This window comes from Manduca sexta, chromosome 8, assembly GCF_014839805.1.
Source record: "Manduca sexta isolate Smith_Timp_Sample1 chromosome 8, JHU_Msex_v1.0, whole genome shotgun sequence".
NCBI classification, from domain to species: Eukaryota; Metazoa; Arthropoda; class Insecta; order Lepidoptera; family Sphingidae; genus Manduca; species Manduca sexta.
This window is the reverse complement of record NC_051122.1, coordinates 6,909,959-6,923,030: the sequence shown is the minus strand read 5'-3', so window position 1 is coordinate 6,923,030 and position 13,072 is coordinate 6,909,959. Positions and strand designations below refer to the sequence as shown.

The window sequence follows — 13,072 nt, the reverse complement described above, 5'->3', positions numbered from 1 at the left end:
TGCAGACTTTATTTGGAGTATAAAGGCAATTTGATGCAAAGCTTTCTGTATCCTTTGCCTGTCTGCATGCTTTGTCCGTCTCTATAGAGAATCTTATATTGGATTTATTTTACTTGCTACTCTTCACAATGAGCCGTAGTGTTGTACTCATATTTTGGTTTCCAGTTATAAATAAGTTTCATACATTGCTTATCGTAACTTTTATTTTCTTTATTCCAGGAAGCGATGCCGATCCGACTAAAGCAGGTACACGTGATCAACGCGCCCTCGTACATCGGTAAACTGCACGCGATCTGCAAGCCGTTCCTCAAGACAGAAGTCGCCAAGTTGGTAAGTTTACTGGAATACATCTATGTTTATTAGTTGCATCCTCATAGCCGAATTTCGACCACGTCGGCAGATTTCAACGGATATCAGCCAGGTACGCAGGAGATATTATAGTGCACAAGTGTGAGCGCAGTACACAGTTGCAGTCTTTGTTCTTTCACTCTCATATTCCGGTGAGACGGCAATCGGATAGAGATCAGACGCAGGACCAATTTGCTTTCTGAGGGACGGGGTAATACCCCGCCAACGTTCCGATTCCGAGCTGCGACTAAGTAATTTTTAAGATGGAAAAACTCATCGTACTCAAAGGTCAAATTTATACGCAATAAGATAGATGAAACAAACAACTAGCATGAGTGTACCCACGCATGAGAGCAACCATGAACTGCCGATTATTTAAATAGGTCTTGACTTAAAATACGTATTGTATAGTAATTTGTAAAGATCATGTCTTAGACATGTACAAGAATTGATAAATTTTGTACTGTTATAGTTGTAATATATGAATCGAAATATCCTGAATTTTGCTATCGAGATTAAATACATGAATAAATAAATAAACACTTTATATTTCACGTAGGCGAACAAAGTTTCACTTATGATACGTCAAAATAATTTATAAGAATAATCATTATTATTTCTAAATCACAATTAAGATCACTTATATAACGGTTATTTTAAGCATACAAGTTATCACCATCACACATTTCATTCCTTTTAATCCAAATGATAATGTTTTACAGATTAAATTCCACGAGCCAAACTCCGATACATTATACAAAGACATACCACAGGAAATATTGCCCAACGAATACGGAGGCACGGCTGGCCCCGTCGAACAAATCAAGAGAGAGTGGATAAAGAAGATGGAATCCAAGAGGTAAATTAGTCAGTAGCCAGAATAGAATTAAATAAAAGCTATTAAGTCCACTCATTTGTAGTTTTAAAAGGTTTAATGAATTAGTATATAGTACAACATATTGAAATTCCTATTGCATCCTGTGATGTAAGTGTTGTTGTGCATTTACCTTGATTTACATTTTGTAAATGTTTCAACGTGTCAATTGTCAGTAATACAAATCAATTTTTGATACCCGAAATAACCGATTGATTATGGTAACTAATCAATTTACTGGCCATTACAAGACATAATCTTTAGGGGTCACGTCCACTAGGTGGACCGGCCAGGCCTAGTGGACACGCCTTATGGACGCGATCCCTAATACCTTAAGTCAATTATTTGCGCCATCTGCTTCCACAAAGGAAGTACTAAACTACAAAATGTTCAAAAAAACAGAAATCTATAACTGGGATTTTTGGCGAAAATATTTGTTATTCATGGAATTTGTTCTTGACACAAAGTTAGCAGTGGAAAAGACGAATATATGGTTTCATAATATATAGTAACGCAATGTCAAAATGACCCGTATAGTTCTTATCAGTACTGTATTATGATCACTTAGTATCAAAAAATTCACTTCTTCCATTGCCCTCTCTACTAAAATTTCCTGAGGAATTGAGTATCCTTCTCCTTTTTATGAAGTCAGTTAAAAATATTATAAATAATTTTTATGCTTTTTTTCAGGGATTGGTTCTTGACAAATGACAAGCGATGGGCCGTGGATGACTCTCTCCGACCGCTCAACTCCAAAGACGACAGGGTGGACAAAGTCAAAGAACTGCCTGGATCCTTCAGGTCTTTAGCTCTGGATTGATAGTCCCTTTGCGTTTTGTATTTATTTTTTTTTTTTTATTTTTTAATTACTTTTTATAATGAACGTACCCAGCTTTTGTCATAGGAGGGTCGAATCAGGATTTTCTTGTGGGTAGGCCTAATAATTTGACAACCGTCCATGTAAACACATTTAACTAGCTCATAGATCTGACTCCAGACTAAAATACAATTGATGCTTTGGATCTACGACTAAATTCCTTTGTCACAAAAAATGCATTGTAAGGAAATCTTGGTCGTATAAATCCCACATTTGAACAAATATTTGTAAATTGTAATAATATGAATTGTCTCGATCCAGGAATCGCATCTAGAGTCTTACTAAACTAATCGCTCGACGCGCTTCAAAGACTTTCGAACGTAAATGTATTTCAAGTTACCATTTTGCAAGTTGATGTTTAACAATGTATAAAATATTTTTAGTACAAAGCATATTATGTAAGGCCTTATTCCGTCTACGGGGGTATATTCGTCTGTTAACAATCACGGGCTTCCTAATCCAAGGACAGCTTTGATGGTAGTATACATAAATCGGTAACTGTCTCAGTGGCGTAGTTGTAATTGTACACGGTACGAGTATGACTACCGCGCTGAGCTCCTGGCTCCGAATCCCAGGTCGGGCCAAAATAATTATGACTGGGATTTTCCATCTTAAAAATTACTCAGTCGCAGCTCGGTGTCAGAGAGTTGGCGGTGTGATATCCTCGTGCCTCGGAAAGCACGTAAAGCCGTTGGTCCTACGCCTGATCTCTCTCTGGTCATGTCGGAATGCCGTCTCACCGGACTATTAGAGTGAACAAACAGAGAATGCGCCTGTGTATTGTTCACACAGTTGTCAACTATATCTCCTGCGTACTCGGCTGATCTCCGTTGAGATTGGCCGCCGTGGCCGAAAATCGTTTATGAATCACCAGCACATAAATCGGTGATTTTTTTACTCTTACCTATACAGCTATAGACGCTGTCCTTTGAATGAAACGACCGTAATTGCAAAAAGACGAATTGGCCCTATAGACGGAATAGGGCCCGCTGACCTTATTGACAATTTGTTGGTAAATAAGGTCAATATTTTACGACTGTTATTGTTTCAGTCATAAAAAGATCGATAAATTGTTTTTAAACTTATTGAAATTAGCTTCGAAAACTGGAATATTTTTTTTCATAAAAAAACATAGTGTGATACCGAAGTTATGCAGTTATTGAAATTCTAAATACTTTTTAGGGGCGTTTTTTAATTATTATTTAAGACATAATCATATAAATTATAACCTGACTAGTTTAAGAATGAAACATTTTTTTACTCCTATTTAATTTTTTATCTCCTGAATTCATATCTTTTATCTAATAATTAAAAATCAGCCCTAATTAATATTTGTTAAAGGTTTTTGTGCCTTATTTAATGTGATATATTACCTTTTTAAATATACTGATAAGGGAATAGTTGTTTTTTTATTAATAAATTTGGTTAATTTACGCATTCAACCAATGAGAACATCAGAGTTTATGTCTAAAAATATCCACAAAACCATATTCCTCAATATAATAAGGCTAATTACACATCGAACGCAGATTGCTTATCTTCAAATAAAGTATTTCGCCTAATGAAAATGTATACATATTGTTAATTCTTATTTGGTCTACTGCGATACGGACCTGGAGCCTAGTGCAGTGGACGCCGTGAGCTGATATAGCTGTTATAGGTTCATGAATATATAAAATAAAATAAATAAATAAAATTGAGTAAACTAATATTTTTCATAACACAAATAACTCTCGACTATACGTCCATGCTCTCCACAGACATTACCAAAGCCCTAAGATTTAGATACCTACGTACCTTCCAGGCTTCGAAGTAAAATGGGAGGTCAACAAACTGTATTCCAAATACTTATATAGCTGGATATACATTCGTAAATCACATATGACCTAATTATAGAAACGAGTCGCCCGACAACTTTCTCCGGCCGAATATCAAGGTAACGTATGGTCACTAACATGACTCAAGATGTTTATTTATTAAAAAATCCAAGCGTGTTTATACACAAAGGTCTACAGGCGGAATAATGCCTAACATTCTCTGCTGGATTATGCAGGAATAAAAGGAGTTAGGTGTATAAAAATTAATCTTATTTCATCTTACTTCTAATATTATAAATGGCAATGTTTATATTTTTTAATGTTAGAATAAAACTAAAAAAAACACACAAAAACACTCGAATAGACCATGTGCTGAATAACATATATAGGCTACGTTTCTATCCATTAATTTGCTCTAATGGGAAATAATGATTTCTTTAATCTAATATTTAAATAGATTGCGCTGGCGTCGTACAGATGACGCTATCAGTTGCTTTAGAGTTTATGAAATTTTGTAGCCGGAAAGACTTTTAAAAGTAATAAATTATTTTTTAAGAAAAAACAACAAAGTCATGCCCAAAGTTATGCCACAGGTATCAGTTCAAAAGTAATCGTTAATAATAATAAAATACACAATTATTAAACCGATGTGAAACGGGACCACCCACTGAATAATATAAGTTTAATTAAGTAATTCAATATTTAATTCTATGTTTTAAAGACTGTTAATCAATCGACAAAGTTCTAAATGAGCCGTTCATTGCGTTTTCCATTGCTTTTGACTTTTTTGTAGGAATTGCTTTCCATAGGTTGTCGTCCAAGTAGAATTCCCTGCAATAATAAATGGAATTTAAATAGTTGTAAAGTTATTAATTCTGAATCTATACAAATTAAGTGGATATATATTTTTTTATATCTAATACACGGCAAAGTTACCCCAGTGCACCTGATGGTAAGTGGAGTGGGGTCCAATAGAATGTCGACTGATGAGAGATGATTAGCCCTCGCCAGTCGATATAATTATGCCGACCTGTTGGAACCGAATATACCCAGGCTGATTCCGAACGCGACACACTTATGTCGGCTCCTATGGCGGGTTTTAAGACGTGTACGGTGGACACTATTCGGGTGGATATAAAACATATCCTACCACCAACAAGCATTCGATATACAGGCAGCCGTGATAACATAATGCCAGCGATTCTCTCGTAATAAAAAGTTTATTGAAATTGTCTGTTTTATTAAATTCGGTGATGTTTTTAATTGTAGGTAAATTAAATAATATTATTAAACATCTCCGCCATTTTTGTTTTGTTTTCTTAAAGATATTTACGATGATAATAAATCAAATTCAATTGATTCTGAAGGTCCAAATTTTTAGACCGCATGACAGAGAGCTCTGTGATTATTAAACTCTGTATCACCTTGATTCCTCAACACTATTGACCCAATCCGCCATCTGTTTCCTCATGCTCGGTGCCTCTCCGCCCAGCTCTGTTGGTAAGTGTTTCTTGTCTATTGATTTGTAAAGCCCTTCAACTGTGGGATGGAAGTGTATCTGGAAAGAAATGCAAACTAATAAGCTCTCGAAATATGCATTTAGTTTTAGATGCTCTAGTATTATCCAGACCGAATCTATGTGGGTTGGAAATAAATCTAACTACTTTGAAAAAACATGGAACCTTTCTCGATTGATTCAATTTTCAGCTTCTCTTGGTTTATCTTAGCGGAGGCATTATCCCGCCCATGGACGATATTACAAAATATTTATTGAAACAAAGCATATGCTATGGAGATATATAGATTATGTTCTGGTTTGTTGTATTGTATACCCCAATAAATTAAAATTCCGCCCTTTGCGCCAGGAAGTTATGGCAGTCTTACCGTAAAAGTGCTGCAGTGCCATCAGATATTTGATTTGTGTCTTTTTTAATATCTATTAACTTACCAAATCACAAATCTCTTGAGGAAGCACAGGCTTCACAAGTGAATACAGTTTCTCGTAGTAAGAGGGGCAGTTGAATGCGTGTACTGCTTTTAACCTCATTGGCATTGCTTCCTGGAATATATATTTCCATAATTGAATTACTAATATTTCTAGGGAGTGATAATGACGAATGATCTTTCTGTCATTAACAATTCGGTAATGGAATATCTTTCTTTAATTCATGCAAATGTAAAGGCTATAAGACTGATAGTATAAATTCTGTTAATTACAAAGTAATTTCAAGTGATCACTTTATATCTGTGTATCCACTCAATCACTTTTTATTTATAAGAGTCATATTGTGAACAGAAGATACTATTGTCATTTTTGTTTTACATTGACAAGGTTCCATCCCAATCTCTTTGCACCCCGATTGTACTATTTATGATGCAAGGATGGTCATTATAGTTTTCTAAGTTAATTTCTAAAGGGATCGATTTCATTGTGGTGATAGCTTTGTCACACAGAAAATAAACTTTCACACTTGTACACGTGAAAAAAACACATTGCTCCTACATTCCATAGATGAGGTTATTGGATTTAACTATTGTAGATCTTTCAAAGATTTTCACCAACATTGTATATCCATCTTTTCGTTATGGTCGATTATTCACCAACTGTGCTTGATTCTCTTATAAAATCTCTCAAAATGCAAAGAAAAATGAACTTACAAGCAAGTATAATAAGAACTGTCTGTAGTAAAATATGTTTATTTTCGGTATTATTTTTAAAAAGTAATGCTGCATGTCTAAAAGAAAAATGTGTCCTTCCGCATAAACGGGATGGCATTTGATCCAATTGTCTGAGAGTAATAGGAACATTTTTAGTGTGTCGTAAAAGTCGAAGTTTTCAAGAGTCGGGTCATCTATTTGGTATAAAAGTATCTCGCACTCTCCAGCATTGTATGACGCCATATTTCTAGAAAATAGATAACGTTATTTTATATTATTAAAGGCACAAAACATAATTAGTATGGGCAAAATATAGCAGGAGTTGGGAAATAGTATACAGTAAATTTTGTCATTGCGTTAATAAGTAAATCGACAGCATCTTTACCTCTGCTAGCATTGTGCCAAATTATCCATGAACAACAAAAATATTTAACCCAAAAGTCCCAATTTTATTTTTCGATTTTTGCAAATATGGTATGTGTGGGTGTATTTCTTACTAAAAGTGACGAATTCTCTGACTGTAGTAGAAGTGGCATTAGGACGTGTAAAATTAAAATTACTTTTTAGTCATATTTATTTTGTTCGAAAACATAGGTATAATTTTTTTATTTTCAACAGCTCGAGTAACATTGTAAAACGTTATTTTTAAGAAGGATTTGTTTAGTAACGCAATATCAGGACGACCTCTATTAGTTTAATGAACTCACAAAGTCGAAAAAAATCTTACACAAAAACACGCATCTTGGATTCCTGAAGGACTAGGCAGAGTCATATAGTTCACCAACTATTTGCCTATTGGGGGCTAACCTATTGCCATATCGTGCGCAAATACCAGACACCGGACTGATAGTGGAAATAACCTTTTATAACTTTATCCGACCTGGGTTGAACCCGGGACCTCAGAACGGAAGTCATGCCGTACACGGAATATGTATACCCCACCGAGACAGTATTTTTTACTCAATATTTCTAAAATCTATATCGACGGTTGAGACTGTTTCACTTAGGCAACACTATGTTTCATACATATTTAAAATCAGCTCTTTTTCATATGTAATTTCTTACATAATTAAAAATTTCGAAAAGAAAATCACTTAAATCAATTAGCCTTTTAAACCGTCGATATATACAGTACTTGAGTACAGTAATAATAATAATAATAATATCAGCCCTGTATTATATACTTGCCCACTGCTGAGCACGGGCCTCCTCTACTACTGAGAGGGATTAGGCCTTAGTCCACCACGCTGGCCTGGTGCGGATTGGTAGACTTCACACATCTTTGAAATGCCTATAGAGAACTTCTCAGGTGTGCAGGTTTCCTCACGATGTTTTCCTTCACCGTTAAAGGGAACCATAAATTCACAAAGAATACACACTTGATTTTTTTTTAGAAAAGTCAGAGGTGTGTGCCCTTGGGATTTGAACCTGCGGACATTCGTCTCGGCAGTCCGTTCCACACTCAACTAGGCTATCGCCGCTTTTTTTTAGTGTTTAGTTTTGTTTAGTGTTTGAGTACAGTATAAAAAGCAATTTTAATCTAGTTGTTTTATGCAATTGGAATATAGCACTACGAACCAATGCTCGGTGTTTAATTTAAATAGTTTAACTGGCCCATGTATGCCGTAGATGTGATTGGCTATAGCGGAGATGTAATCAAATAAACATATAGATTGATAAGGGTAGGACTGCACTATTAGACACGTTTTTACAAAAAATCCTTTTTTTTTGCAGTTTTAAACATGTGTAGGATGTAAATATAAGAAATGATAGAGTAATGTATTATTTCAGATGAAGTCATTAAATTAATACATTTATTAAGCAGTCTGTATTCACGATTTTTTTATTACTCTTGCCTTAATATGCCTCAGTCCGAAGCTGCCTCCTTGTCCCCTACATATGTAGTGATATGTGTAGGCTATGTAAAAACTCACCGGTTACGTAACATAATAATATATACATAAATTCTAATTCTATGAATAATTAAGATTCAAGACCAAAAAAATTACATAAATGGTCTTAAATTATTTGACGATATAGCGTATCCTTTGAAGTCATAATTAAAATAACAGACGTATGCCTAACATACCTACGTAACATCTTTTTTTCGTTATCTATCTATATATACTATTAAGTAAACCTGAAGATTTTGTTTGTTTGTTTGAATGCGCTAATCTCAGGAACGACTGGTTCGAATTGTAAAATCATGTTAGTGTTGGATAGCCCATTCATCGAAGAAGACTATAGGCTATATTACATCATGCTATGTCCAATAGGAGTGGAACATGAATAGAAAATGTTGCAAAAACGGGGATTTTTTTCTTTTTAAAAGCCTCCGTTACGTGTTCTGTGTAAGCTGTTAAAATTATGCAACCAAAGTCCCCTACCATTCTGTCTGCTTGTCTGAACGCGATAAACTCAAAAACTAACCAGCAGATAGAGATGGTTTGAGACCCTGGGAAGGACATAAGGTTCTATCCCGGAATAATATATAGCGGGACTTTTATCCAAAAAAACTTTTTCACGCTGGCGAACCCGCGAGCAAAAGCTAGTGTAAAATATCGACAAAATCCCTATTAACAACAAAACTCAGTTAAATTTGCGTAAATAATATTTTTATTAGATATAAATAATTTGAAAATATCAACGGATACGTATTGATGATGCAATAGATATAAGAAAACCTGAACCTTAAAAACATCTGGGCACTGTCCAGATGTTTTTAAGGTTCAAAATCAGTATTCGTGGGTTTCGAAACAATAAGTCACAGTTAGCCAATGGGCAAATTACGCAAACATTTTTTCATTTTTTTTTTTGTTATGTCAATCGACTCTATTCTCTATAAAGGTAAAAAGAATTAAAGAATGAGTACTTTTTTATGTTAAAAACTAGCTTTTGCCCGCGGCTCCGCCCGCGTTATAAAGTTTTTCGGGGTAAAGTTTTCCGTTATAAAAGTCACGCTATATATTTTCCCGGGAGCCTATGTTCTTCCCAGGGCCTCAAACTGTCTCCATACCAAATTTTATCCTAATACGTTGGGTAGTTTTTAAGTTTAACACGTTCGGGCAGACCGATGCAGCGGGGGACTTTGTTTTATGATATTTTTGTAGAACTTTTTAAGAGGAACAATCCCGTGATCCATTATTGTTGCATAACTTTAACCGTTTACGCAGCGCACGCAACAGAAGCTCTCAAAACTAATAAATTGTCCCCGTTTTTGCATCATGTTTCATTACTGCTCCGCTCCTATTGGTCATAGCGTGACGATATATAACCTATAGCACTCCAGGAACAAAGGGCTATCCAACACAAAAATATTTTTTCAGTTCGAACCGGTAGTTCCTGAGATTAGCGATTACTGCTCCGCTCCTATTGGGCATAGCGTGATGATATATATAGCCTATAGCATTCCAGGAACAAAGGGCTATCCAACACAAAAAGAATTATTCAGTTCAAACTCCTAGTTTCTGAGATTAGCCGTTACTGCTCTGCTCCTATTGGTCATAGCGTGATGATATATAGCCTATAGCACTTCACGAACAAAGGGCTATCCAATACAAAATGATTTTTTAGTTCGAACCGGTAGTTCCTGAGATTAGCCATTACTGCTCCGCTCCTATTGGGTATAGCGTGATGATATATAGCCTATAGCACTCCACGAACAAAGGGCTATCCAACACAAAAAGAATTTTTCAGTTCGGACCGATAGTTCCTGAGATTAGGCATTACTGCTCCGCTCCTATTGGGTATAGCGTGATGATATATAGCCTATAGCACTCCACGAACATAGGGCTATCCAACGCAAAAAGAATTTTTCAGTTTGGACCAGTAGTTCCTGAGATTAGCGCGTTCAAACAAACAAACAAACAAACAAACAAACTCTTCAGCTTTATATAATAGTATATAGATAGATGACAAAAAAAAACATCAATTTTTGGCAAATTGTAATCCAATTCGCTTTTAGAAATAAATCTTTGTATGGGACTTAATTACCCAATTAAGTGGTAAATCGGGTTCTCCCATCAAAACCGCGATTAAAGTAATAAACGGGAGTTTTTTCTCCATTTTATTGACTATTAAAAATACTAATTATGTGAACTATATTCAAAAAATATATTCAATTTCGACACTTTTAATATAAAGTAATAATATTAACGCTGTATTACTGTCTCACTGCTGGGCACGAGCCACCTCTACTACTGCGAGGGATTAGGGCTTAGTCCACCACGCTGGCCTAGTGCAGACTTCACACCCCCTCAAAATTCTGATAGAGAATTTCTCAAATAGGTTTCCTCACGATGTTTTACAATGGTAGATAAATACTTACGTGATAGAGAATGCAGTTTGCAATTTAGGTGACAGTGGGTCTCTGTTGGTGAATATTTCAGGCATGTTCAGTCGCCCGACACAAAACTTTTCTATACATTGTTTGGTTTGTTCTAGACTTCCGTAGCAACTGTGTAGGAATTTCATGATCATCATGTCAGCTAAAAAAATATTACTCCGTTGTATTGTGTTTCATAATAATTTTAAATGTTTAAAAATTACATTTATTAATTTATTTAACTAAAACATAAAAAAAAATCTAATAAAAAATCGATAGTGGATGCGTATTGGCAATCCAATACGCATCCAGGTACGTAAGTTCCCAAGTCAATACTTGGGAATGTATCTCGGCCAAAATTCATAGACGTACCAGTTAAAGAGTATAATTATATAACGTAATATAACCAGCTAATAAAATCTGAGTAATTGATAACTTCTTTCATTTTTAAAATTTGTTAATAAGCTGGTGTAGAAAGGAAAATAGGCAAAAATAAATGTATCTTAATATTATATTTCTATAATAAACCTGTAACTCACAAAAGTCTTTCGGCAAATAGTCCTCCTTCGCCATCCAGTCTCTGATGTATTGGATATCTTGGCTTGTAATATTACTCATCTGGAAACGAAGGTTTATTAACTGCTTATTCTACTAATATTATAAATGCGAACGTTTGTGAGGATGGATGTATGTATGTTTGTTCCTCTTTCACAAAAAAACTAGTAAACGGATTTGGATAAAACTTTACAGTAATATCGGTTATACATCAGAATGACACATAGACTACAATTTATAATGATTTTGTGTAATTTGGTCATAATATAACGATACATATCAAGTAAGTCGGAAAAAAAACCCGGCAAACTCTTTCTCGCGGGCGAAGCCGCGAGCAAAAGCTAGTATTATATGAAAAAATGTGACAAAATAATTATTCATCTTCGTCCAATATTTTTTTAACAAAAAATGAAATGATTCGATGCAGCAATCTATCTTCCATACTTATATCATAAATACGAAAGTAACTGTGTATCTGTCTGCTACGTTTTTAGGGCTGAAACAGTAAACCGATTTTGATTAAATTTGGTTCCGAGATAATCTAAGATCCTGGAAAAGACATAAGCTACTTTTTATTCCGAGGAAATATATAGTGGGCCTGGGGCAAACTTTGCCACGCGTGCCCGAGCCGCGAGCAAAGTTAGTATTAAATAACCTTTTGTAAAAAAAATAAGTTAAAATTACAATTAAATAAATTTACAAAAGTAGACTAACGAAAAGTTACTTGCAACCGTAGTCAAAACTTTTTCGTCGACAGACAAGATGAAAATTTTTTGTGTAAGAACGCACTAATAAAATACAAAATAAAGAAACTAAATATTAAATAATACCAAAATATCATGAAATTGCTTACCTGTATTTATTGTTTAAAATGTTTAGATATAAGGAAGGAACTCTTTCCTGACATACATGTATAGGAACGTAATTCAGGAGATTGTAGGTATTATAATACCATGTTTGTTATTACTCGTCCTCAATAAATCTAGTTTATTTAAATTTATACTAGGTATATAAATTTAAATTATAGATAATACAAAAATAACAAGGTGTAACTAGTTACCTTTATAAGTTTCTTAATTCACCGAATATTTCTTAGTTATTTGTCTAGTACTGTATATTGTGCGAATAAAATTTTTATTTCTTTATCTTACTGAATTTTACAGAACAGTCCGCGTACCTTCGTGGTATAACTCTAACTATTGTTGCGCAAATTATATTCTGACTATATCATTAATCTTGATTACCTACGCGTGCGACTGAGATAGCTTATTTTTTTTGCTGATATTTTACATAATATAATTAAATGGAACTGGTTTTAAATTGCATTAACATTGTTATCATATTGAAATATGATTTATTTTACAGTGATGCGTGGTTCATAATATTTAGACTGGCAAGTTCTTGCAGGAATACTGGTTACTGGTGGTAGGTCTCTCAAATGTGAGAGTCCGCCTAGGTAGGTACCACCGCAATGTTTATTTCTGCCGCCAAACAGCAGTTTGTTGTCACTGTTGTGTTCCGGTTTGAAGGACATTTTAGCCAGTGCAACTACTGGCCATATCTAATAAGATTTCAAAACTTATGTCTCAGGATGGCGAGTGCAGTGGAATATTGAACAA

The 13,072-nt window shown here is 34.7% G+C and overlaps 2 protein-coding genes across 2 annotated transcripts in view; one reads left to right on the top strand and one right to left on the bottom strand.

Moving 5' to 3' along the window:
- Window positions 1-3,499, top strand: part of LOC115446704 (alpha-tocopherol transfer protein-like) — a 29,677-nt gene extending 26,178 nt beyond the window's left edge. Inside the window, exons 5-7 of the mRNA XM_030173482.2 lie at window positions 220-330; window positions 1,071-1,207; window positions 1,913-3,499. Coding sequence (XP_030029342.2) covers window positions 220-330; window positions 1,071-1,207; window positions 1,913-2,042 — 378 coding nt within the window. The 3' untranslated portion in view covers window positions 2,043-3,499. The remainder of the gene's footprint in view (window positions 1-219; window positions 331-1,070; window positions 1,208-1,912) is intronic.
- A 1,056-nt stretch (window positions 3,500-4,555) lies between these two features.
- On the bottom strand, window positions 4,556-12,648 carry LOC115446715 (alpha-tocopherol transfer protein-like). Its single transcript, XM_037436471.1, has 7 exons — window positions 12,514-12,648; window positions 11,438-11,516; window positions 10,902-11,061; window positions 6,575-6,821; window positions 5,865-5,975; window positions 5,341-5,474; window positions 4,556-4,747 (listed from the first exon to the last, which is right to left on the bottom strand). The coding sequence occupies exons 2-7, from the start codon at window positions 11,514-11,516 to the stop codon at window positions 4,642-4,644; spliced, it is 837 nt and encodes a 278-aa protein (XP_037292368.1). The 5' UTR covers window positions 12,514-12,648; the 3' UTR covers window positions 4,556-4,641.
- Between the last annotated feature and the right edge of the window lie 424 nt (window positions 12,649-13,072).